At 47.3% G+C, this 25,978-nt stretch overlaps 9 protein-coding genes across 9 annotated transcripts; 5 read left to right on the top strand and 4 right to left on the bottom strand.

The window, feature by feature from the left end:
* KVR01_004264 (uncharacterized protein) lies at positions 1-1,019 on the bottom strand (the record flags this gene model as incomplete). Its single annotated transcript, XM_044781903.1, has 2 exons — positions 1-47; positions 113-1,019. The coding sequence occupies 2 exons, from the start codon at positions 1,017-1,019 to the stop codon at positions 1-3; spliced, it is 954 nt and encodes a 317-aa protein (XP_044646428.1).
* Positions 1,020-3,247: 2,228 nt separating this feature from the next.
* Positions 3,248-3,860, bottom strand: KVR01_004214 (uncharacterized protein; the record flags this gene model as incomplete). The annotated part of the gene is made up of 3 exons (XM_044785117.1): positions 3,248-3,385; positions 3,420-3,507; positions 3,691-3,860. The coding sequence occupies 3 exons, from the start codon at positions 3,858-3,860 to the stop codon at positions 3,248-3,250; spliced, it is 396 nt and encodes a 131-aa protein (XP_044646378.1).
* An 887-nt stretch (positions 3,861-4,747) lies between these two features.
* On the bottom strand, positions 4,748-5,691 carry KVR01_004415 (uncharacterized protein; the record flags this gene model as incomplete). The annotated part of the gene is made up of 2 exons (XM_044791342.1): positions 5,170-5,691; positions 4,748-5,103 (listed from the first exon to the last, which is right to left on the bottom strand). Exons 1-2 carry the CDS (start codon positions 5,609-5,611, stop codon positions 4,748-4,750), a joined length of 798 nt encoding a protein of 265 aa, XP_044646579.1. The 5' UTR covers positions 5,612-5,691.
* Positions 5,692-8,506: 2,815 nt separating this feature from the next.
* KVR01_004216 (uncharacterized protein) lies at positions 8,507-9,815 on the top strand (the record flags this gene model as incomplete). The annotated part of the gene is made up of 5 exons (XM_044789467.1): positions 8,507-8,665; positions 8,750-9,010; positions 9,104-9,276; positions 9,338-9,726; positions 9,790-9,815. The coding sequence occupies 5 exons, from the start codon at positions 8,507-8,509 to the stop codon at positions 9,813-9,815; spliced, it is 1,008 nt and encodes a 335-aa protein (XP_044646380.1).
* Positions 9,816-12,260: 2,445 nt separating this feature from the next.
* Positions 12,261-13,904, top strand: KVR01_004339 (uncharacterized protein; the record flags this gene model as incomplete). The annotated part of the gene is made up of 1 exon (XM_044787985.1): positions 12,261-13,904. The coding sequence occupies one exon, from the start codon at positions 12,261-12,263 to the stop codon at positions 13,902-13,904; it is 1,644 nt and encodes a 547-aa protein (XP_044646503.1).
* A 390-nt stretch (positions 13,905-14,294) lies between these two features.
* KVR01_004551 (uncharacterized protein) lies at positions 14,295-15,897 on the top strand. The gene has a single exon (XM_044786523.1). The coding sequence runs from the start codon at positions 14,527-14,529 to the stop codon at positions 15,103-15,105; it is 579 nt and encodes a 192-aa protein (XP_044646715.1). The 5' UTR covers positions 14,295-14,526; the 3' UTR covers positions 15,106-15,897.
* A 534-nt stretch (positions 15,898-16,431) lies between these two features.
* On the top strand, positions 16,432-18,220 carry KVR01_004262 (uncharacterized protein; the record flags this gene model as incomplete). Its single annotated transcript, XM_044783156.1, has 4 exons — positions 16,432-16,629; positions 16,690-17,012; positions 17,101-17,546; positions 17,613-18,220. 4 exons carry the CDS (start codon positions 16,432-16,434, stop codon positions 18,218-18,220), a joined length of 1,575 nt encoding a protein of 524 aa, XP_044646426.1.
* Positions 18,221-18,412: 192 nt separating this feature from the next.
* KVR01_004787 (uncharacterized protein) lies at positions 18,413-20,953 on the top strand. The gene is made up of 4 exons (XM_044786694.1): positions 18,413-18,702; positions 18,915-19,419; positions 19,476-19,575; positions 19,743-20,953. The coding sequence occupies exons 2-4, from the start codon at positions 18,990-18,992 to the stop codon at positions 20,800-20,802; spliced, it is 1,590 nt and encodes a 529-aa protein (XP_044646951.1). The 5' UTR covers positions 18,413-18,702; positions 18,915-18,989; the 3' UTR covers positions 20,803-20,953.
* Positions 20,954-21,411: 458 nt separating this feature from the next.
* On the bottom strand, positions 21,412-23,266 carry KVR01_004818 (uncharacterized protein; the record flags this gene model as incomplete). Its single annotated transcript, XM_044794257.1, has 3 exons — positions 21,412-21,620; positions 21,672-22,267; positions 22,329-23,266. The coding sequence occupies 3 exons, from the start codon at positions 23,264-23,266 to the stop codon at positions 21,412-21,414; spliced, it is 1,743 nt and encodes a 580-aa protein (XP_044646982.1).
* Positions 23,267-25,978: the final 2,712 nt, after the last annotated feature.

Genomic DNA, 25,978 nt, shown 5'->3' on the forward strand with positions numbered 1-25,978 from the left:
TTAATCATTCAAAATCAGTTTATGTCTCTCAACTACCATGTCGGGTTCTTTGTTGGACGAGGCATAGAAGCACACTTCCAGGAAGCGTCATGCTGGTCCCCAGCAGACGCGCTGTAGGTCGGCGACCATCCGAGGGTAAGGACTACCCAGACTGCCGTAACCGTGATAACACTTCTTGTAACCTCGTCGACCACCTTCGGTGCCGACTCAAAATCTTCTGAACTGCCAAAGCTGGTGGCCGGCTCATAGTAACTGTCCTTGATCTGAAGGGATGACGATGTCAAAGATGCTAATACCGCGTGTTTGCGAGTGTTCGGTCGAATGATGCTGAAGTGAAACATAGTTTCCGATGACTGTGTCGAGGAGGACGCTGGAGGGTGGTCATCGATGCCGGATATCCGCCTTCTTGATAAGACCCATCTTGCCACCGTCTTCACTCCGTGTGCATCCAGCGACGTGAATTCGAACGACCTGTTCTGGTGATTCGCTGCGGTCCACATTCGGCCATCGTCCAGGATGATCTTGTGGTCCTTCTTCAGGATGGCTCTAACCTCGCGGCCAACAATCTTCTCGAGAGGCGCCATGATCGAACCCTTCCTGGGCGAGTGAGCCCCGGTCGTTGAATCCGAATCATCATCGCGGTACCTGGTGAGCAGCACATCATCCTTGTTGAAGCGGACAAGCCGTCCATCTCTCAGGCTTAATTTCCCTTCCACCAGGCCCTTCAGAGCCGAGACAAGCCGGATGGGATCTTTTGGCGCGGCGAAGGATATCACATCGATATCTGGTACGTAGTGATTTGTTTCTGATGACACCTTTTGTACCTGCAGAAACTGTCTGGACTTGAGGTGCTTCACAACATGTGCTTTGTCGATATAATTGGGTCCTCGTGCAGGGTGTGCGAGTGCAAAAGATCTATAAGAATTTTCGGTCTGGTGTCGGCGCTTTCGTCCTGACGAGTGTCTCTTGTTTTCGTGGTCCAGCTCTGGGCTCGGGAGGTTCTCCCCAAGCAACGGCATAATTAATGGGTATTGTGGGACAGTGTGTAGAAATAGTGGATGCAAATGTGTGTAATGCGAATTAGGGTTTGTGGATATGTGTTGGGACTTGGGTGGCTGCAAGACATGGGACGAGGCCTGGGAATCGTTGGATATACATAGTTAGACGGATTCCAAGCCCCTACTGCAGGTGATGAGGTCAATGTTGGGCTGTCAACCTGGGTAGGCCGGGCGGCGGGTTCCTCGGTGCGCGCCCGAAACGGATCACTCGGCACGCTTTGTGTCAGCACACAGCGCGTCTGTGTCAACCTTGGTCAGGCTACCACAATCTGGGCATCTCACTTGCACCAGGACCCAAGGAAGGTCAGATGTTCGGCCTGTTACATATTGGGACTGATCAACGAGACCCCTGTCGCAACACACACTGAATTGGCGACACAGCCCCCAAAGGATGCACTTTGTCATTGGTTTCTCCAATTCATTCGAGAACCAGACGCTACTCTACTCTCGAATGGCAGCCTACATGTACCTAGGTAGAGATTGGTGGCCGCTGTCAAACCCAAAAAAATCGCCCGATTCGCTCAGCTGACAGCTTCACGACAGAGCCATGAATTGCAGCCCCTGGCTTTGGATAGCATCTTCACGTGTTTTTGGTGATGTGGTTCAATTGCTCTATCCCAGCTTTCCCGCAGGCCTCGTTGGTGTCTCCGGCCCCGTCGGCTCAGACAATGCTAGGCCGAGGGCCACGACGCGGAGTACTCGGTCGTGAAGCACGGACCGATCGGCCTGCTGCACGTCCCGCACAACATCGTCAAGATGCCCTTATCTCGGGCTTCTGTTTGCGTCCGAGGATGGAGAAATTGTTGAAAATCAAGATTTTGACTTGTCAAAAACGATCGCTGATGTACTCGGTGGTTAAGGTGTGGCGAATCGCACCGACGGTGGACATCACCGCCAAGCCTTCAGTTCGACTCAACTTCCTAGGTATCATCGTGAACATTCCGACGAAGCCGAGAAGAGCGTTCGTTAGCTGATCACGAGGATCTATGATACTTTCCATATCAGGCCTAATGGATGTCAAAGGTGCTCGCTACTACCAGAAACTACCAGAAACTACCAAAGTACTGGGAAGGAGGACCCGGGGCCGTGGAACCTGTCGGAGAGTCTCGGGGTCCAACTAACGAAGCTAGACTGGATCTTTTCTTCGTCAAGGTTTGTGACAAAGAAATCAGGAATGACCAGGCCATGGGGCGCATCTGGTCATAAGCATAACAGGGATCCACCCAGTGCCTGTGCCGGCAGGTTCTGTAATCAGCTGAATGATTTGATGAGAGCAACTTGAATGTTGCTGCTGGGTCCCTATTCCGACACTTAATGGACGTGATCACCCTGACAGGGTTTTTCCTGATGCTTTCAGCGGATGGAAACAGTCGTATTATCCATTCGTTTCTCTGGTACCACCTACTGGTCTGATGAACCAGGGTCAACTGGTTCAGGCCAGGAGTACCCACCACCTGGGCAGCCAGATGTAATCTGAATAAGGCGATAATGTAAGCTTCTGATTGGGCTCCAGTCAGGTTGGATTTCTAGGTCGACGCTGACTACTCCTGTCCTAGTCCCTTTGAGAATCCGAGAGATAGTGTTGCCGATCTGTCAGCTTTGTCACTCGATACTGAAACGAGTTAAGAACGACTGCTGTAACATCACCGTGTGCTGCCTAATTCTTGAGATCAGCAAGGCTCGCTGACAGCCGACCCAAAGCAGCAATGCCCCCAGTGCACTATGAGATACCTAGATAGTTAACTACGCAGATAGCCCTGAAAGTGGCCGTCCTGAACACAGTCGTGTCAAAATGAAAATCATTATGAGGTGCGTCAGAGAACCGATCTGGGAACCAAAACATGAACCAAAACAGAGGCTGGAGGTCTGAGGCGGAACACGGCCAATAAATCAGTACTTTTCTTGTTGAAGCCTCAGGGTGTCCACTTAGACGAGCAGGCTAAGTGTTCACATAACTAGACTGGCCAGCTTTTCTGAGAATGATTACACACATCACTTCTGTGATCAAACCCCTCACGATGCAGATTGCCTGAGCGTGTACAATGTCATGGTGGTCCCTCGAAATGTTTCAGCCCTGTCTTATACAAATACACCCCCTCCAAAAGCAGAGTCTCACTGTTCGTCACACAACACCTCGGCACTCCTGGCAGCTTACTTCCTCCCTTCCTCCAAAACTGACGAGTCTTGATCTAAGACGAACGTGACTTTGCTAGCTCCGACTGGGCAATGGCAGTTGAGCCTCCCTTGATCCTTTCACCTGCGACATTCTTCTCTCCCTCGGTGATATTAAGCAGCATGTCAGCATTGATGGGCTCATTAGCATGCTTCTGGGCCTGGGCAGTTGGTCCGTCCTTCAGGGGCACGCTGACCGGTAAGCTTACTCTCAGCGCTGTTGATCTCTGAGATGGTCTGGCCGTCAAGCGTCCCGGTGTGCTTCTGGCCGTTGTTGCTCGCATACATGTATTGTTAGCAATCATGAATGAGCAAGAATTGATTGTCCGTCACCAAGGAGTCTTATGCCAAGGATTCGGCAGGCACACAACTCACCTCGATCCGAGCCCGAGCGGCCTGCGACTGCGCCGCAGCGGCAGGCCCCCCTGCAATAGGAGCATCATTGTGGGTAATATATCACTCGCCTTTGGCAATGCCGCTGACGACCGAATCGCTGGAAATATTGTCGTGGACGTGGCGTTGGGCTTGGGAGGTAGGGCCTCCCTTCACAGGGTCATCCTGGCTGGTGAGCGTCTTCTCCCGGTTCGTGATATCAGAGATGATCTGCGAATTAACAGTGCAGTCGGCCATGGTCGGTGATCTTGACCCGAATCGTCTAGATGTGTGAGAGAAGGACGTCTGAGTGCTGTGCGAAGCGCTGAGAAAGGTATGAGGGCTGAAAAGCCGAGTGGGAATGCGTCTCGAAGTTGTTTGTGTCTTTGCAGCTGACCTCGTGAGAAGGTTGGTGCATTTCAAGAAAATTCGAGCGGGTGACATCGTGGATGATTTCCAAGGCTGTTTCGAACCCTTCAACACCATCACTGTTTGTGCCTGCTTGTTGTGCAACAGTTTGGCATCTCAGGGAAGGTATGCCATCATTTGTGCGGCTTCAAGCTGTACGTACATTCCTTTGATATTGTCCTATCTGGTAGTTGGCCGTTGTCTGTTGTTGCCAGCTTGATGATGTCGGACGTTAGGATCGGTCGACCGGTGACTTCACCAGTCCCACAGCAACCCGACTCTTCGTACAGCATACCCAGGTACTTGCAGCGATCATCAAAAGCAACGCACTAGCCGCACTTGACCAAATTATGGTGACGCCATGTTTGCAGGTGTCGGTTGAAAGCGAAACCACCAGGATGAAATGCTCCGGCCAATGGTAGGAAACGTCCATTTACTGTGCTGTGTCTACGTATATGACTGACAGAGGCAGTCTAGATTTGAGAGCATATCATTCACATCAGGCTGTTCCTAGATACCTCGTTTTCGAATGTGAGCAGTTCTTGGACGCCAGATGGGCTCTGGCTGTCTGGAATAGCAGCCACGCACACGGCTATTCATTAATTGATGTGGGCCTTGAACTGGACAGACACAGTAATACCATTGCCGTGTAAGTTTTGTGACAGGACAGTCAATGGAACCGGGCTGCCAATTCCAGTGATTCAAGTTGTGTTGCTCAAGACACATTGATGTGTCCCTCAGCTCAAGAACTCCACAATCCTGTCACCCACAACCACCGGCGCCTCAATGCAGTGCCAATGGCCAACGCCACTCAAGACCTCAAGACGCTTTTCTGAGCCCGCAGTGCCAAACTCCTCAAACATCTTCTTACTCGAGTCGAGCGGTGCCGACTTGTCCTCCTCGCCAGCGAGCAACAGCACCGGGCACTCAACGTCCTCGTACTTCGGCCTCGTGGCATTTGCGATGACCCGGCAATTCGACAAGTAGCCATACTTGTCCTGGCCCAGCAACAACTCTCTGATGAATCCCGCGACCAAAGGCCCCGACTTGGAGCCCGTAGCCGCCATGGGAATCGAGTTTGCCATTGCCTCCACTGTTGCCACCAAAAATTAGTAAGTGGGGGCATTGATTATAGATCAACATTTCCAGCACGACTTACTGCCCTCCTTCTCGACGGTATCGATGCGTTTCTCAAAGACCTTCGAAACCCCATCAGATGGATAAACAGGCCCAAGGAGCACAAGGGCCTGGATGCGCTCTTTGTGCGCGGCTGCGAGGTGCGTAACTACCATCCCACCCATCGAATGGCCCACGGCAATGACTTTACCCTTGACGGACAGCGCGTCGGCGAGGCCCAGGACATCGCCGGCCAGGGATTTGGTAGACTGCTCTATTTGAGTGTATGGCGAGCGCGCTGCGCCAGTAGTGTCGAAAGTGATCACGCGGAAGCCAGCCTGGGTGAGCCGCGACACGATGGGGGTGTAGAAATTCTGGGAGCTGCCCAGGCCGTGATGGCAGACAATCGTTCCCTTGGTCACATCGGACGTGGCCGGATAGTCCGTGTAGTGCAGGCGCTTGTAAGCTATGGTGATGAAGGGCATGATGGTCAACTGGTGGTATTCGACGTCGTATTGAGTTCTTTTCGAGGTAGGTGTTTCCCTTGATTTGTGCAGAAGAATCCAATAAGGCCGCGATTCAAAAGTTTAAAAAGAAGTGACGTTGCGACATTATCCTCAATGTCGTCGGCTAAAGCACCCGTAGAGAAGTGGAGCCGTGTCTGCCGATCGGAAGCGGGACTTGATGGCAGGACACTGGCCACATGCAAGGCTGGTTTCCACCACAACTTCGACCAGTCAGATCAGCTTCATTTGGCAACTTTGAGGCTGATAAAAACGCTGGCTGGAATTGAAGATCAAATTCTTGAGATTGTTTTCATCCTTGATTAGACCATTATCCGCAGTGGTCTTCAGGGTTGCCGTTCACTACACTCAGTGTAGTAGTGTAGTATAGTGGGTGTAAATAAGCCTACTATACTCTATTATATTAAGGGTATTTTTAAGTCTACTATATTATATTAAGGAGCTTAGTGTGTATAATATAGTGGGTTTAAGTGTAAATAGGGGGGGTAGGGGGAGGAGGGTAATAGAGGGAGAGGAAGGGAGGAAAAAGAAGAGGAAAGCTAATTAAGTAATTAGATAAAATAAGATAAAATAAAATAAAATAAAATAAAAGGAGAAGAAGGAGGAAAAAAGATTATTTATTTACTTACTTTTTTATTTATTTATATACCTACTGTTTTACTTATTTATTTACCTATTTATTTACCTATTTATTTACTTATTTATTCACTTATTTATTTACCTATTTATTCACTTATTTATTTACTTATTTATTTATTTATTTATTTATTTATTTATTTATTTATTTATTTATTTATTTATTTATTTATTTATTTATTTATTTATTTATTTATTTATTTATTTATTTATTTATTTATTTATTTATTTATTTATTTATTTATTTATTTATTTATTTATTTATTTATTTATTTATTTATTTATTTATTTATTTATTTATTTATTTATTTATTTATTTATTTATTTATATACTCCCTCCAGCCTATCCCCCTACATTTTAACTCACTATACTACACACACTTATACTAAAGGTCTATACACTATACTATATTTACACTAAGAGTATTTTAAAGTCCACTATACTATACTAACGAGCCCAGTGTGTGTAGTGTAGTGAGCGGCAACCCTAGTGGTCTTGCCCGATAATCGAGCGGTTGTGGTCACATGTGTATGGGAATCCAACTGGGCCAACAGCCTGAGTTCTTCTTATACTACTTGAAGAATTCTTGTAAATGTGTTAAGTATGGAGATTTTGGTGCTTTAAGGGGCTCTACTGGGTGAATTGTGTATGCATAAAACACATGTGCACTATATTCACCGTCGAATTTCGACCTCTAGAGACCGAGCGCCTAGGCATATTCTTAAATAGGGTTATCCGGTTCTAACTATTATTATTATTAGTATAGCTTTAACTATATTATATTTTTTATTTAACTATTTATTTATTTATTATTTTCTTAACTTTTAAATTAATTATTAATTTATATTTTAAGTATAAAGTTAATAATTATTTAATATATACCTTTAAATTTATTTATATATAAAGTTATTAACTTCTTTTATAAAGCTCCTTCTTTTACTATATTCTTTATATATTATATAAAAGTAAATAGATTTATAATAATAAAATAATATATTTAAAAGAAAGATTTAATTTTTAAATATTTAAATTTTTATTTACTTTATATAATATTTATTTAATATATAATAAGTAAACTCTATTTAACTTTTAAAAAGTTTTAATTTTTTATAAAATTTATATAAAAGACTTTTTAAATAAATTTATTATTATAATATTATTATTCTATTAATAATTATATATTTAAAATAAAGATTATAATATATTTAATTTATTTAATAAAAATAGATTTAAATAGTTATATAATAAGTATATTAATAGAAAAAATTAACTTATTAAATTTTATATTATAAAATTCTTTTTTATAAAAGTTATTTTAAAACTATTTTAATCTTATTATATAATTACTTTATTAATTTTTAATATAATATTATTAAAAATAATATCTTTTAATTTTATTTATATAATATAAAGTTTAATTATATATTTATATATTATATTTTCTTTCTATTATTATTAATATTATATTTCTTTAAATATTAAATCTTAAGTATTTACTATTATATAAAGGTATTATATATATATAGGGATTAAAAATAAAACTACCTATTATTAGTACCTAGAAGGCTTCACAGGTATAAAAAGTGAACTGTTAGGAACTCTATTCTTCTAATCGCATCTCCCTTTTAGAGGCCTGTGTTCCGAAGCAATTCATACTTGATGGGTCTGTGAAATCAAGGAAAGCGTAAGACAGACCCTTGGCATTCTAACAAATCCCTTTTTTTCATTAGTAGAAGCTGATAGCTAAAATTCACGGTATCAAGAGTACGGCATTTTCCTTGAAATTGGTACGGTGCTCAGGCACGGCACCGGGCCCCATCCATAAACTCCACAAGCAGCCTGCTATATCAGTGCCTTTGAACTTGCCGCCAAGCCTAACGGTTGCCCGGGTTGTTACTAGAGGAGACAAGTACTTAGGTATCCATGTGGTAAAGTATTAAGGATCGGCAAGATTGGTCTGGAAAGGGTAGATTCAAATTGGTCCGTGTTGGTCCGGCTATTTACGTTGCCTCCGTATATGGAGGCGGCTCGCGTGGTTTGCATTGGCAATCAATCGATATTATCCGTGGATGATGTCAAGTATAATAAATTGTCGACCCCGACGTCTTCGTGAGCGGATGTAAATTTGTCACAGATCCTCTAACACTCATATTGCTCTTCTCAGGACTTAACAATATTATTAGCCATCGGACCAGTCTCTCCCCAACATATCAAACACAATGCACCTCGGATATGTGGCTTGGTTGGCTATTTGTGCTGCCTTGCCTTCAGCTGCACTCATCCGATTCGGATGCTCTCAGTTGACTGTGACGAGGCTCGACCCTTTAGTCAACCCGGGAATTAACCCGTCTCCTCATCTTCACCAGATTGTTGGTGGTGTACGTGGATCTTTGAATCATCTGTGACCACAACATGAGGATGTGCCTAGATGATTGCATTAATACATCTAACTGTGCTCACAGAACTCCTTCAATGTATCCATGGACCCAGTCACTCATGACCTTCCGAGTCTATCCACATGCACCACTTGTCAGTTTACGGAAGATCTGTCTAATTACTGGACCGCCGTCTTGTTCTTCAGGGCTCACAATGGAACCTACAAGCGAGTACCCATCCGCGGAAATGCGGGATTCGAAGGTGCCGACGGGGGCATGACAGTATATTACATGCAGGATGGGTTGGCAGACTTCGAGCAGCAAAGCAGAGTCACTGCATTCCAACCGGTAAGTTTGCTCCGTACCAGTCAGAGAAGGAAGTCAAAGCTGTGCTTCAGGAGGTTCAGCTTGACCTATACGCTAACACCAAAGAACACGCAGGGTTTCCGTATGCTGGTCGGCGACCAGGGAGCTCGTACACCGGACAAGGCGGAGAAATACCGCCAGCTGACGTACACTTGTTTACAAGATTTGTACACCCGCTACCCGGAGACCAAAAACTTACCTTCCGGGCCTTGCCCGGCCGGGATCATGGTGAATGTTCGATTCCCTACGTGAGGAAACCCTTCCTGTTGGCCCTTGCCATTGTATGGTTTGCTGATCATCAGGGAGCAGTTGCTGGGACGGTGTGAACCTCGACTCAGCAAACCACATGGATCATGTCTCCTACCCCGCCAATGGTACCTTTGAAGGCGGTGCGCCTTGCCCTTCTACACACCCAGTCAGGATCCCACAGCTCATGTTCGAGACCATTTGGGATACTCGGCAGTTCAACAACCCGAGCGACTGGCCCACTGGTGGCTCCCAGCCTTTTGTGTGGTCGATGGATGACAGCACGGGTTACGGCAACCATGGCGACTACGTCTTTGGCTGGAAAGATGACTCTCTACAAAGGACAATGGACTCTTCATGCTATGTCAACTGCGACACCTTGACGACCCAAAACATGTCTGCTCAAAACGGGTGTACTATCCCCTCGGCGGTTGATGAGGATGTGGACGGATGTAAGTTGGCGATATCGTCATTTCGTCCTTCGTTCGAGCCGCTGATTGTCTTATCCTACGCAGGGCTTGATGCTCTACCCGGACTTTGAACGGAGACCTTGAGACAGATCAGTTGAAATACCGCAGAGATTCGGAATGAATGAAGGACGAGGAAGAGCGGGTGGTGTCACATGAAAATGTTACTGCTTTTACCTTGCAATGAATTTGTCTTCCCCTACTCGAGGTGGCACAACGTAAGCCCGGGGATCACGCTTCAGGCAGCAAATGATGGACGAACAGGATGCAGCAGCAGATATACGTGCATGCCATAGGATCACCATGTGTGCCAGCTGGATAATGGTGCTAACCACATACCTAGGAATATTCACTCCAAGTCGAGCTGGACTTCTGGCGGCCCATAACGAGAATACCTGATACTTGATAGAGAGGACTGCTGCTTACTTGGGCACCTCGCTACTTGGCTGAGGATATCACATCCCTTTCAAGTTCCATAGTAGAGCGGAGCTTGAGCTTCGGTACTAAAGACGAGATTTCACTTATTGGGCCCTCACAATAAGTGGATGCTCCTCGAGACGGCTCAACTGTTAGCCCTGGAGGCGAGCAGACGACAGACTCATTTCTTTGGCACAAACACGTCACCTGAAGTACAGAGTACGCCTTCTGAAGACCACTGCCACGTCACGCGCCATAGTTTTGATTTGATTATCGACTCTTCATGCCGCATTGCCTGCCCAATCCGGCCAGCCCAGGTGGCGGGCTATGAACCCAGCGTGTAATCCTCGCCAACGCAGCTATCGCGTGGCCCTGCATCGCATGTAATAACATCTGAAGTGACCCAGCCGGCTGCAGTAAATATCGCCCGGCGCGTCCATGAATAGAAGTACAGGTTGCCTCAATTCCGTAGTCCGCGTCTCAGCGACTGTGACTCGGTGCTCAATGAGGCCGCGGTTCCCAAATCTCTCTTATCCATAACCCGAACAAGTATTCTGCACTTCGGCGACATAGACGATCTCCTATTTCGGTTTCACCTGCCCAGTTGGCCACGCGTTGAAACTTGACTACCCAGTCGAAAGTATAAGTCTTACCGTGAACCTTGATCCGAATCGGATCCGTCTGATGTTACTGTGATGCAGCCCACAGGGCTCCAGGTAGTAATTGGTCTGTCAGAACGGTTTAGTCCCTGAGTAAGGTCATGGATCATCTCGCTGGGTCCGTCACCCACGGAAAGCCTGGCGCATGTGATAGGCGGGAGCTGCAACCCCTTGCCGCCGCCGACATCGACGCCAGAGAAACATGATTTGAAAGCCGATAGATTCGTTCCCGTAGCACGGAGGCATGCAAGTACCCTAGGGTAGGCTCGGGCTGCCCGCGGTCTGGCAAAGTTATGAACGTGCAGTTAGTTATTCCCGTTGTCTGGTCCACGACGATTAGGATCATTGATGCTCAGCCGCCGTGGCCCGATGGCTGTGGCTTTCATCCTTTCATCCCCTCGCTCTCGTGATCTGCAATGCCGTTCGTCGTCACGACCTGCCTACGAAAGAATAGACGACGCTTGCTCTTGCCAGCTCGAGGAGACAAGCATTCTTGGCGTGGATCCAATGCACGCATGCGACAGGAATTGCCGTTGTCCGTAAGACACGAGGAGCCTGCGGACGGTGAAGGAATTGTTATCCGCTTCCATCCGGAGTTTGATGCTCAGGGTCCGTACGCAGGACCACCCAGGAAACAAGGTGGGTCGTATTCATGCGCGGCTCTTCGCCCGGGGCGGACTGGACGGGCGGCGGTTTAGGCCGCCCAGGCGAAACAAGCTTCGTCGCAGCGGGGGCTGATCACTGACTGGCCACGCAGGCCACAGAAATCTCCTAGGGCCCATGCGGGTAGATTTCTCCGGGAGACAGGGGTTCCCGCTGTCAAATACTGTTGTATCTGGGGGTTTCCGCCTGCGCTATGGGTGGTGTGTTGCAGCGTATTTCCGGCTACCCGCCGCAATGTGTGCTCTTTTTCGTCCATGCTAATTAGCTCTTGGTCGCCCGTTGCCGGACAATAATAGCACAAGTCAGCGCCTTCTCCCGGTCTCTTGCCTGGTATAGCCGTCCACTTTGAGACGATCACGTGGGCCTGGGGTGCTTCAGCAGAACGTAGTCAGATCATCCGGGATATCACATCAGTGACATCTTGGCATGTTTTGAAGCAGTCTCTATGGAGTCTCAGTTTCTAATACCATGACGAGGCGCATCGTGGCCGTCGGGCTCCTCCACGAAAAGGGCGTCGATCCCCATCCATCCGTCTTGGCTTGTTTTTTGACATAAACTTGGCTTTTGCTTGGTTTTTCTTGGCTTCGTTTATTCTTGTTCATTTTCTTCGTGATTTTCATGATTTTCTTTCTTGGCCATCTGTGATGTGCAATATTGCGACTTAGTTGGGATTTCGTTATTGTTACCTTGTACGCTGAGCGTTCTGGGTTGTTTCTTGTCACTCCTTATTGGTCGTTGCCTGTAGATGGTCTAGACGGCCTCCGTTTTCTTTCATCCAATATGGGCTTCAACCCCTTCCGGTCTGTGAAGAACTTCTTCCACGACCTCAAGAATGCTCCCGAGGGACAGTACATTACCTCCGCGGCTGCACCGACCCAGTTCCCCAGCCAGGACTCGTTCAACCTCCCCGAGAAGGTGCACTACCTCGAGACCAGCGCACGTCTGAGCCGGCACTTCACACATGAATCCCTGGAGAAGCTCGAGCAGAAGGGAGCCGCGCCCCTACCGCCCCGCCCGGAGAAGAAGAAAGGCAGCGTGCTTGATGCTGTCGTGAGGGCGGCAGGATCGAGGTGGACCCTGGGTGTCGTGCTCCTCCTCCTGGTCGTGTGGGGCGTTCTGGGCGCCGTGTTTGGACCCACGGACACCTGGCAGGTCATCCTACAGGATGTCTCTTCCATCCAGGCTTACACTTCTGCCACGCTTCTCATGCGACAACAGAACAACAACACCCGCAGCCTTCTGCAGCGGATCTGTGGCCTCATCTCCCGCAGCGAGTCCAATGAGCGCATGATCCGGTCCCTGACGCCCGAACAGCGCGCCAGGCTCAGGGCTTCCACACAGAAGATCAGGTCTGAAGTGGTCGACTCGCTCGCCCACAAGCAAGACGTGTTTGACAAGATCTCGAACGGTGTTGCCAAGGCCACAGGGTCTCTGATCGCCCTGATCATCTACTGGGCGGGCATCATCGGCTGGGCGTTCTCCGGACTGCCCCTGAAATTCTCCGACACCTGGCAGCTCGACGTCAACACGGCCACCGCGCTTGAGATCACCTTCACGACGGTCTTCTTGCAGAACATCCGTAGTGCCCATGACAAGCACCTCGACAAGACTGTCCAGGGGATCGAGCGCCTCGACACCGAGATCGAGATGCAGCTGCGGCGCATGACGGGCGACATGACGCCGAACCCCACCATCGCCAGCGAGCCCTTCAAGCTGAACCGATGGGTCAAGGGGCTGGACATCTACGCATACATCATTGGAGGGTCGGTGGGTGTGGTGATCTCAGCGTTTGTGTTTGGCACCTGGATCCTTGTTGGAGACCCGATGGAGTTTGATGACAACTGGTTCCTCATCATCGGCACATACACCGGCCTGATTGGTTTCATCGACGGCTTCATCCTCAAGAACGTCGACGCGCGTGAGGCCAAGCTGGCCATGAAGCACTTTGACAAGTTACTTGCACAGGATAGCAGGATCTTTGCGCTGATCGGGGTCGAGGTGCCGGAGAGCCAGCTGGTGGTCAAGGACTCGCTCAACATCCGCATCAGCAAGACGGTGGGACGTTGGGTGGAGAGCACGACTGCAAGTTGGGGGTCGATCCTCACGGTGTTTGCGCTCCTTATCGTGGCGTCGGCGATGCAGTGGACCGAGACGGGCCAACTGCTCTGCAACACGCCGACCATGATCATCGAGGGCTTCCTGCTGCTGACGCTGATCCAAGCCGAGAACATTGCGGATGATAAGAAGCGGGTTACCTATGATAACATTCTGAACCGCAGGCTTGTTCTAGACAAGCACCTTGCAGGGTGGGGAGGGTCAGATGACTATGGCTCGGATGGGATGAGCTTTGACGAGAAGGATGGCGTTGCTGTGCAGACATTCAAGATCAATGGCCAGGACGTGGAGATGGGCGGATCCTTCTAGGGATTTCATGATGTCGGTCAGGATGGTCCAAACTAATAACCTGGGGGCTGGGCTGAATCCGTGCTGTCTTGTAGAACTTGGCACGAACTTCATTTAGAACATTTGAATGCATTGAGCGCGGTGCGGTTTGAAGAATAGTTAAAATACAGTCAGTCTTTACGGAGTAAATGATAATACATCTTGTTCCAAATCCCACCACTAGCCCACTTTACCCCACTGTCAAGCCGCCGCACGCTTGTAATTAGCCCCACCTGCCTCCGAATTGGCCGCCATCTGTGAGAAGCGAGCAAGAGGTGCACGTGCCACTAAAAATCACCCACACCCAACTCCAGATTTCTCAGCCAGAACCTTAATTTCGGCTATAAATTTCTCAACACACAGATATTTAAAGTAAGAATAAGAAAGAGATACTGATCGCTTAAAAAAGTCTGGTATTTTAATGCTAATTTCTCACCTTCTCAATGTCTATTTAAAAAGTCATTTTGTCTGGTGACTCTTGGTGGCACGTGCACCTTGAATAAAACCAGGGTAATTTTACCAGGGGGGGCCAACTCTCGCTCGTCCCAGACAGCATCTTCAACCTCATTTCTACCACGACCAAACCCCCCCCCCCGCCTACGACATGGATCGGCGGCGACTCCCTCCAGTGCTCACGATGCGCGAGGTTGTCCCTGGTGCAGGCGTCAACATCGTGCTCAAGGCAGACCAGCCAACGGGTCGCACCGTCCAGGGCGTCATCGCCCATGTCCTGACGCGCGGCGACCACCCTCGCGGCATCAAGGTGCGCCTGACTGATGGCCGCGTTGGCAGAGTCCAGACCATGTCTTCCTCCGCCCAGCTCCAGGACCCAGCGCTCCACGACGGCCTGTTCTCGTCTCAGGGCCCTCCACTCAGAGGTCGTCCTCGAGACGGCGGCGGCGACATCAGATACAGCGACCACCAAGGAGCTCCGCCGCCGCAGCAGCAGATCGGCCTGGACGCATACGTCAAGGAGAAGAAGCCCAAGAAGCGCGGCCGAGGCAGAGGGAGCAGCAGCAACATTGGCACCGCTGCTGAGGATGAGCCACCCGCCCACGACTTGGCCTCCAGCTCCAGAGCCCCATCCGAGTCGGCCACTTGCCCAGTCTGCGGCGAATTCGAAGGCGATGAGGTCGCTGTCGCCCATCACGTCTCGTCACACTTTGAGGAGGTAGCCACTTGAAGTCTGCACCAGATTCATGCCTGGTTGCACCCCAGGCCCCCAGGTTGTCACCCTTTGCTGGTCGACATGACATCTTAGCCATGCTGCAATGGCAAGACCCATTCCAGGAGGCACAAATCGAAGAAAACAACCCACTTTTATCAGACAGACTACGGCAGTGACCAAGAAGGGCCACTGGCAAGCTACAAGCCGAATCTTGTCGCCGGGCAGGCTCAGACACCATGGCGAACCGGCTGCCCCCGCTTTGTGCAATACCAGTCTCACCTACTTGCCTCAGAACTTGGGCTTTAGCGCCTGCCCATAGAGCATCGCCCCCGGTGCGGCCACCCCAAGCCCGAGTCTTCTCCACTTCGCGAGGTCGCAACTGTCGCCACTAGCAGCTGGCGGACTTTTGGTCGGCTGTCTGTCTCTCCGGCTGGTGCAGTAGTTCGGAAAGCATAGCAATAGTTCCGTGTTAACCCCTCCAAATGCTTCGCCGAGGTCAGAGGTCACAACTTCGGATTGGCGGCTCCCAGGCAGTCCACCACTTGGCTCCAGGGATACTGGTCGACTTCGCTCATGTCTTGGCCAAACGGTCCTGCAGGAACCCTCACCGTGCTATAACGGTGGCAAACACGGGAAGTTTGTAATATCGACCCTGACCAAACCTGGATGGCAAAAGGTTCAAAGTATCACTGTTGAGGTGTCCGGAAAACACAATTCAACAGCTATATGCTGGCCCTCATCTCATGGCCATCCCAACTGAATTAATCAAGCCCAACATAATTTCAGAATGCATCACATGTAATTTCACTGCTTGCTTCTCGCCATCATGATTGGCAGCGAACTGTGCGAGTCAGTGTTGAGGAAACCAGTGAGCTGAAAAGGGCCATGTTTAAGCCAGCGACGGCGGCACGGCCGAACGCTTCGCCTAGCCGACCGTCGATTTTCTGCGCGAGCTCATCCTTGTTTACTGCTACTTTTCGCCTCGCTCTGATTATTATCAAGTCACTGCGTTGTGTACCATCGAGACGCGATGACCTTGTGCACAACCTCAAGTGCCTGCTTGACGGCCTGATTTGATGTGCTTGGGCGGTAGGAACATTCAATTGATGGCAAGTCCATGACGTCCGATGAATGAAAAGTGCTTCAAGTGGCCTCGGCGCAGTTCTATAAAACCACTTCGCACGCGTCGCGCTCGAGCGATGACTAGGCCGCCCTTGAAATCTCGACTTCCAGTACAAGCAATTTCCCTCTGCGAGTGACCGCCGTTGATCGCTGAGCTGCCGCCTTTCATCCAACACGGAAGCAGTGCTGCAACAGCTCTGAGAGTATTCCACAATAAACATGTCTGCCGACAATGTAACGGAACGGGATGAAAAGGCAGAGCCCAAGGCTTGCACCTCTCGGCGACTGACGGATAAAAACGTCTCCGCAGAGGTGGTCACCGAAATCGAGGGGTTCCGAGTGTTTGGTCTGTCCTCAGAAGACATAGATTTCTACAATGGTTTCAATGCCGAGAAGCGAAAGCGTGTTGTACGCAAGGTAAGCGTCACTTCAATCAAGTCCCCTGGGGTTGCTACTGACAGTAACTGGCGTGTTAAGATCGACCTCCGCCTTATTCCCGTGTTGACCATCCTATACTTGATAGCCCACATTGACAGAGCCAATATTGGCAATGCCAAGATCGAGGGCTTAATTGAGGATCTGGGGCTCACGGGCACCCAATACAATGTCGCCCTGACAGCGTTCTTCCCTCCTTACATCCTGTTCATGTTGCCAAGTAACATCCTACTGAGAAAATTCCGCCGGCCGTCTCTCTACATTGGGACGTTGATTTCAATCTGGGGCACAGTTGTGACCTGCACCGGCTTGGTTCGCAATTTCCCTCAGCTCGTCGTGGCTCGGTGTTTGTTAGGGCTCTTCGAGTAAGACACCCACGCTGCATTGCGCAGAGATGGCTTGACATTGCCAGAAAGTTCTACTTGGGTAGCCAGACTGACATCCACAACACAGAACTGGCTTCTTCCCAGCAGCAGTCTATATCTGCAGCCGATGGTACATGCCAAGAGATTTAGCAAGTCGCGTCTCTTACTTCTACTGCGCGTCTGCTTTCTCAGGGGCTTTCTCAGGACTCCTAGCTGGTGCCATTGCCCAGTTAGATGGTCGCGCTGGTTACCATGGTTGGCAGTGGATTTTCCTGGTCGAAGGCCTATTTACCGTGGGTCTCGGATTAGCCTGTCTCTATCTCTTGATTGACTCGCCGAATTTGTCACGCAAATGGCTCAACGCAGACGAGGCCCGGTTTCTTAACCTCCAGAGCTTTATCAAACAAGGCGGAAAGCTGCAGTGGATTCAGGAACAGCGGGGTCAATTGTGGAGGGATGTCAAGGATGTCCTGATGAACTGGCGGCTTTATGTGCATGGCTCGTTCCTAATCGTCAACACATCATGCTCGTATGGTAAGCGACATCGCTGCTTCAATGTTGTATCCGTTTCGCCCAACAAACTGACAATTCGAGCTCCAGGAATAAAATTCACCCTCCCCACCATCATGAAGGCCATGGGACACAGCACCATGAACGCTCAATTCTTGTCTGCGGCACCTTATGTTGCGGGAGCCTTTTCTGCTCTCCTCTGCGGCAAGCTGTCTGACCGCTTCAACTGGAGAATGCCTTTTATCGCAATCCCCGGCGCTTTCATCTTGATCGGGTACTCCGTAATGCTATCCCTCAACGGAGCACTCGCCACCAACGCCCACGCCGTCTGGCCTGCAATCGTCCTGGCCATGATAGGCATTTATCCGATCCAGCCCGCAACTCAGGCATGGAATGCGAACAATATCGCTCCATCCAGCCGAAGGGCAGTCGGTGTGGCCCTGACGAACTCGGTTGGGAACATTGGCGGCATCATTGGTAGCTTCATGTACTTGGAAAGCCAAGCCCCGCGTTACGAGACCGGCTTTGGGCTGAGTCTGGCTCTCGGGGCTTACGCTTTGCTTGCGGCCTTGCTGTTGGAGTGGAATTACATAATCACTAATGCAAAGAAGCAAAGGATGGCTGCGGACGGTTCGCAGGGCGATGCAGATTTGCTGGCTATGGGGGACAAGAGCCCGCTGTTCAAACATGTGCTGTAAGCGCTTACTGAATTCAGGCCAGGGGCTGGATTCGGTGCACCTAGTAAGCAGCCAGGACAAAATGGCCAAGCAAGAGGGACCTCGCATATGCAGTCTCAGCCTCTTCTTTACTTTCTATATAATGGGAACCTGGCTGCCGTCTCTGCATTTGGGGCGTCCGGGCGGTTCGTCCACCATTCACTTGATTTTTTTTCGCCCCCTACTAGTAATTCCAAATATTGTTCTCCATCCAAACCGCATACGCACTGATCAATATGGCCCTCAGGCAACATTTTGATCTCGTCGTTATTGGCGCTGGTTTGTCATGTCGCCCAAGTCAAATGTGTCCCGGTGCATTACCTCGGCCTATGTTGCTGTTTGCTAAACTCAGGCATAAATAATAAATAGGCTGGGCGGGGCTGGTGAATGCCAAAACGTACCAGCATTTGCATCCTCGTCATTCTGTAGTCCTTCTGGACCAAAACGAGAGCCTTGGTGGCACAGTAAGAATCTTCGATTCTTTCTCTTCGCGTCATTGGTCCCTACCCTCACTTGTTATTTCAAGATTCTCGGAAGTGGTTCATACACGCACCCAAACTTTGCGCTATTGTTGGTTGCGGCGAAATTGGCAGCGGGTGCAGAAACTGTTCTGCTCGGTGCATCTGCTCCAGTAACATCGGCCATTTTCGGCGGCAGCTGACTTTGTATGATGCAGTGGTCTAAAGAAAGACTGTACCCCGGCTTGAAGACCAACAACCTCATCACCCTTCTCGAGTATCCGGATTTTCCCATGGTTCCCGAGGAATTTGGAGTCGAGAGAGGTCAGCATATTCCTGGGCACGTAGTCCACGAGTACCTGTGTCGCTACGCCAACAAATTCGGGATTGCAGATAAAGTCAGGCTCAAGCATACGGTTGTCAGCGTTGAGCATCGGGACCAAGGCGGGTGGATCATAACAACTGAAGCTGGGGGGGAAACCACCAAAATCGGTGCGGCAAAGGTCGTGATCGCCACAGGGCTTTCGTCACAAGAGTTTCTTCCGAAGTTTGATGGTGAAGAGACTTTCGGTTCACCGATATTCCACTCCAAGCATTTCCCAAAGTACGCACATACAATCGATACAGCGAAGTCTGTGACAGTTTTGGGCGGACCGAAATCGGCCTGGGACGCTGTCTACGCCTACGCGTCCAAGGGGGTGCGTGTCAACTGGGTGATACGTGGTACGTTCAAATAAAATGCGACCTTGAATTCTTACGAATCTAATCATATCCTTTAGAAAGTGGCCATGGTCCAATTTGGCAATCACCGCCATACGTGACACCTTTGAAAAGGTGGCTCGAGAAGCTTGTCAATACTCGATTCTTGACCTGGTTCAGGTGCGCACCGTGCTCTCTCCACTCCTTTGTCCCTGCTCAAATGAAGAACTGATTCCCTCGGAGGGGTCCTTGACGGATTGGTCACTCTTAATCGCTGTTGTTCGCTGTGCTTGCCCAGAGAAACATTCATCAAGTACAGAATTTTTACTATTGCTAATCTAGTTCAGCCCCTGCATATGGGGATTCGCAGATGGATACACCGGCATCAGGCGACTTTGGCACGAAACAAGAATTGGCCGTGCTATTACTCGTGGGTTCTGGTGGGCATTACGCAACGACACTGTCATGCTGAACCGGTACGACTATCATCCCGAGGCCAAGAAGCTGAAGCCATGGACCGATTCATTCTTCAGCGGCACATCCTACTCTATCTTAAACTATGACACGAACTTCTTCGATCACATTACGAGCGGCATTGTCAAAATCCATATAGCAGACATTGTCAGGCTGTCTCCTTCGACAGTACACCTTTCCGACGGAACATCAATAGAGACTGAATTGCTCTTGTGTGCGACCGGTTGGAAGCATGTGCCACCGATACGATTCTTGCCCGAGGGTATCGAGAAAGAGATCGGACTGCCTCACACACCATCGGGAGACGAGCCGATCTGGAAGATGGAGCTTGTCCGCAAGGCGGACGAGGAGATCCTCAAACGCTTTCCTCGGCTGCGAGATCAACCGAGTAGCAACAACAAATTCATCCCGATGGCTGAAGCCAAAGGGCTATCTACCCACGATGAAGATGGAGTCTCCAACCCGTCAAGGCTCACTGCGTACACACTCTACCGTTTCATGGTCCCACCATCTCAAAAGTTCTTCATGACCAGGGACATCGCATTCGCCGGTTTCGCTACCAACTTCTCCAATGTGATTTCATTTCACCTGCAGTCGCTCTGGATCTCAGCCTTTTTCGATGGACACATCGTGGTGCAGGAACATGACGACGAGACACACAATGGGGCAATGGAGAGGCTTAAATACGACACGCTTCTCCACAATCGGTTCGGAAAATGGCGGTATCCGGGTGGTCGCGGCAGTGACTACCCAGATTTCGTCTTCGACGCGGTGCCGTACTTTGATCTTTTACTCACCGATCTTGGCCTCAAGTCGCATCGCAAGAATGGGTGGTTAGCTGAGATCTCAGACCCGTATGGGCCGCCTGATTATAGAGACGTCGTCTCTGAGTGGGTCTCGAAGACGGAGGCTCTGCGCGCTGGACAGCAGTGATGCAAATGTGTCCGATAAACACTAATGGAGCGCATCATATCTGGCCGAGCGATCCTTTGTGCAAGAAGTCGTTGAAATCGTGTCATAAGATCATAAACTTCTATAAAAGTAGTCTCTCTAGTTTCGCTCCTATTCCAAATTTGTCCAAGGACATACATAGCGCCTTTATACGGTGGTAAACGCTCAAGATCCAGTGTTTAAAAGATATGCGGCAAAAGTGACAAGTTTACGCCGTCAGCCAGTACCCACATGATGAAATGAGAGGCCGAGATAAACATTCGTCTATGTTTTTCCAAATTCAGCTTTTGGTAAAAGAGCAAAGCCCACGCCATTTTCTCCAGTCGTTTGCGTCCCAAACTACCCATGAGACAAATTGAACCTCAGGCTTGGGCTACGGAGGCTGTACGAGTGTTGGAAATATCAAGTGATATGGAGGTGAACTTTGTCTTTCAATTGTTTGTATAGGAAGTCAGGCCGTTACCTAGGTACTTAGGTACGCAGGGGCGACTCATGGAGGTCAGAATGGATATCATGCTTCTATATACCTCCGTAACTGCGTATATATCTAATTAGAAATAGGTCCCCAGTGAGATTGATCGTCATAATAGTCTATGCAGCGGTCCTGATAAACTGTGACGCCCTTTCTGCCAGAGCATAAAGGGTTGCAGTCAAATGGCCGCTGAGCTGTAATGGTAGTACTGAAGCGTCTACCACACGCACGTTACTCGTCCCGTAAACCTTGAGCTCCGAGTCGACCACGCCGCCTAACTCTCTTGCCATCATCGATGCTGTGCCGATAGGATGATAATTCGGTTCGACTAGGTACTTAGTAAACACAAATGATGGTATTTACACGTACTACTACTCACAATTATTGGTTATAAAACCGACCCACTCTTCGTCTGACCATGGATCAGCTGTGACGTTATTGGCAGTAATACCCGCGACAGGCTTCGCATGCCAGAATGACTGGGCCTGCTTTCCGATAGCCACTTGGGTAGTCATATCTATGTCTGCCGCAAAGTATTGCGGATCGATCATTGGGGAGTCGTATGCATCGATGGAGGCGAGGTGCACCCGTCCCCGGGAGAAGGGCAATAGACACCACCAGGCAGTCAGCAGAAAACCTGAAGATGATGCTGTGATAGTCTCGCCTATGGTAACCTTCTTGTTAAAGATCAAGTCATGCTGTATCCGAAGAATTTTCTCAATGGCAGAGGCGTTCAACCCCCCTTGGGAAGCGGCATTTTCAGCATATGCAGTCAGCTTGGAGCCCACGTCGCTCGAGACAGCCGCTGTCTCGGCTCCGAAGAGGTCCTCAGCATTCGCAAAGGTTGCATAGGTAGTATACCCAGTGACGTTGTGTGTTGGCACATAGATGAGGTTACTGTTCGGTTGCTCCTGCAGATTCTCGCCGACTCCAGGCAGATCGATAATGGCTTCGATACCAAGTTCTTGGAGGACGCTGTCGGAAAGTAAGCGTCAGCAAACACCACATGTGCATTTATTCTAGGGAGCTGACTCACCTTGGATTGCCAATTCCAGACATTTCGAGGAGAAGAGGGGTCCGAAGTGCTCCGGTAGAAATGATCGCTTCTTTACTGACATCCAGAGTGACCGTTTGATTATTGCGGTCAACATATCGCACGCCAGTGGCTGACATGACCCCGTCTATTCCATCTTCTTCCCATTCGATGTTGAGTGCAGTGCCCTGGAAAAGGACGAGATTCGCTCGGCCCTCAACTGGGTAGTAATATGCTCTTGCAGAATCCCACCTCAAGTCAGGGTTTCTGTCGATGGTCATAGGCCACACGTCAAAACCACGAGTGTCGCCACTGTTCACGTCGGGGTTTAGTGGGTATCCCAAGCTTTCCCACGTTGTCTGCACAATTCCTGGAAAGGAGCCATTAGGAATAGCGTATCGATACCCCACATGTAATTCGCCTTGATACCCATGGGATTGCGGCTCAAAGCTGGCACCAGCGTCTTCTTGTGCGGTCGTGGGGGGTGTAAACCGCTCAGTCCGTTTGTAATATTGGAACAGTGTATCCCAGTTCCACCCTTTATTTCCAAGAGCCTCCCAGGCGTCAATTTCTGCAGCGTCCGCCCTGACGTAAGTCATTCCATTAATAGTGCTCGTCCCCCCAATGGCCTTGCCAGAGTGAAAACTGAATGACCGGTTTGCTGCGCCTGGCTGGGCTGTGGAGGGATAGGCCCAGTCGATTGAGGTACCCAAAGCGGTGATAAAGTTGCCTGCATCAGTGACATTAGGGTTATTCCGTGTGTCTTCACCTGGCTCGATCACAGCAACGGATACATTTGGATCCTCGGACAGGCGGTTGGCGAGAAGCAGGCCGCAAGTTCCACCGCCTGCAATCACGTAGTCAAAGCTTGTTGCAGTCGTGATTATGGCCTCTGATAAAAGGACCATGAGAATGCGGCACATTGATGCCTGTGGGTTCATTTTGAAAATCAAAGCATGTGCTTCACAGGACTTGTCCTGAGGTCTCAGCGGCTCGCTTCAGGGAGAACAAGGGAGGTAGATGTGATTGAGGCATCTTTGCAGGTCCAAAGAGCGGCTACCTGGGTATTCTAGTAGGAAGCTTGTATGAAAATAGTTACTACTAGTATTCCAGACCCCAAGGAATCCAGCGGTCGTACTTCGGAGCAACCTTCCAAGGTTGTAATAGATCTGCAATGATCCGTCTGCGGTAGCCATCGTGATTCGTGCAAGGATCCTTCTTCCAAGTCCTCTAGCACAATCTAGGACAGTAAGCCACTAAGCTCGCCACTTGCCAACCCCTCTTACGCCACGACCTGCGGGAAATTTAGATACCCAGGTACTGGGTTCTTCAGCTTTACTGTCAGAAGTCCCCAAGGCTTTGGAACTACCTACTGGGGTCCGGGGGGCTTTTTAACATAAGCGGAATATAGTACCTACATACTATTAAAAGGCTTTTATAAGTAATTCATAGTACTAAAATTATTTAGTCCTATATAAATTATATATCGCTTTTTAAGTTAATGTAATTTATTTATTAATATATTATTAGGGGCTTAATATATAAGTAAAAAAAGGGGATCGATTGTTATTAAAATTAAATTCTTTTTTCTTTTTCTTTATTAACTTAACTACTTTTTAACTAATTTTTAACTTAATTATAAACTAATATCTACCTACTTAACTCTAACATTCACCTACCTAATAATTTCTATAAACCTACTTAGTACTTATTTTTCTTAGTAACTCCTTTATATTTATAAGTACTTTTTAAATTAATATAAAGAGATTTTATAAAATAATTTTCTTCTTTAATTTTTAATATTTTAAATATAAGCCCCTTTTAATATACTTTTTAATATACCTTTTAAACTATATATATTTAAGTATTAATTAAGTATTTAAATATAAAACTATACTTTTCTAATTTTTAATACTTTAAACTTTTATTCTTTTAATATTTAATTAGTATTTAAATACTTAGTTAATACTTAAATATATATAACTTAAAAGGCGTGCTAAAAGGCGTGTTAAAAAATATATTAAAAAGTGTATTAAAAGGTATTAAAAAGGGTTTATACTTAAAGTATTAAAAATTTAAAGAATCTTAATTAAGTATATAGTTTTATATAAACTTTATATATAAAAGTTAGTATTAAATAAGTTTATAGAAATTATTAAATAAGTAAATATTAAAGTTAGGTAGGTAGATACTAACTCTTTAATTATTACTATATATAAGTTTATAGAGTTATAAAGTTAAGGAATTATAAAAACTTAAAATTTCACTAACTTATAAAATTTAATATTAATAAATTTAAAGATTTTAATATAATATTAACCCTTTAATAGATTTTACTTATAATAATATTTTATTAACCTTTTATTAATATTTATTTATAATATTTAAATTCAATTTAAATATTTATTTTTAATATAATTACACACTTATATTAGGGACCCCCCCTCCCTCTAGTAGGTACGTTAGAAGCAGTACCGCTATTTAGACCGTAGAGTTTACAGCCCTCCCTTATGTAATACTTTCAGAATCACACAACTTGAAGTTGTGCCAATTAGCGTGTTAACCTATGTGGTAGCCAAATGCCCAGGTGGACTCACCTTAGGTCTAATTGTTCTTTCAGTGACCTTGCCTTGTCCTCCGTGCTAGGAATAGATCGTAATTACTTACATATGTAAGGATCAGTCACTCACTCATGTCAACCCTGTCCACGAAACTGGACTAGACGCTGTTAGGGTTGACTTTGAGGTTAAGGTCAAGGGCGAGTTGATTAACATTGGGATGGCCGCCGAATTCCACCCCAAGAACGCTAAAGTTTGTTAAAACCGCATCACATTCATCTTCTACATAGGTAACCTGTTGGCATAATCTCAAATGATTTGATGATGCTATTGCGAAGCCCCCGACATTTGCTTACTTTAGACATATGGAGTAGGTATCTCTTAAAGGCTGTCTAACATGGAGTCGTCTAATTTCCATTAACAACTTTTGGAAAATTCATGCTGTAGTACGACTATTGCGCAAAAGGTTTGAAATCAATGATGATATTTCAAGTCATGGGGAAGGTGTCTCTGTCGAAGGAAGGCTTTAAGAGGCGTTTACAGCAAGTACTAATCGGAGGACTTCCACTGGCTGGTTTCTTGTAAAACGGGTTTGAACCGGAAGGTTCAACCTACCGAGGGGAGGGGGGTAAATTAAGTATATAGTACTATTATTTTAGAATAATTATAACATTATCTTAAAATATAAACACACTATTAATATAACTATATAATATTTAAATAATATAATACTTTTTAATTTAATATAATTTATTATAATTTACTTATTATTATACTTTTAATATACTATTAAAAATTTAATATATAGTAAAAAAAGAGTTTAATTCTTACTATAATTAAGTTTTTTCTTTCTTAACTTATCTTTAATCTAACTATTTATTAACTATTATTTAATTTAACTATATATAATTTATTAAAAGTTATAAAAGTATAGAAATATTAATATTTAATTTATTAACTAACTTATAAAATTTAATATATAATTAACCCTTTAATAAATTTCACTTATAATAATATTTTATTAACCTTTTATTAATATTTAATTATAATATCTAGATTTTATTTAAATATTAATTTTTAATATAATTACACACC

Source organism: Diaporthe batatas (genome assembly GCF_019321695.1).
Source record: "Diaporthe batatas strain CRI 302-4 chromosome Unknown Contig00004, whole genome shotgun sequence".
In the NCBI taxonomy this organism is placed as follows: Eukaryota; Fungi; Ascomycota; class Sordariomycetes; order Diaporthales; family Diaporthaceae; genus Diaporthe; species Diaporthe batatas.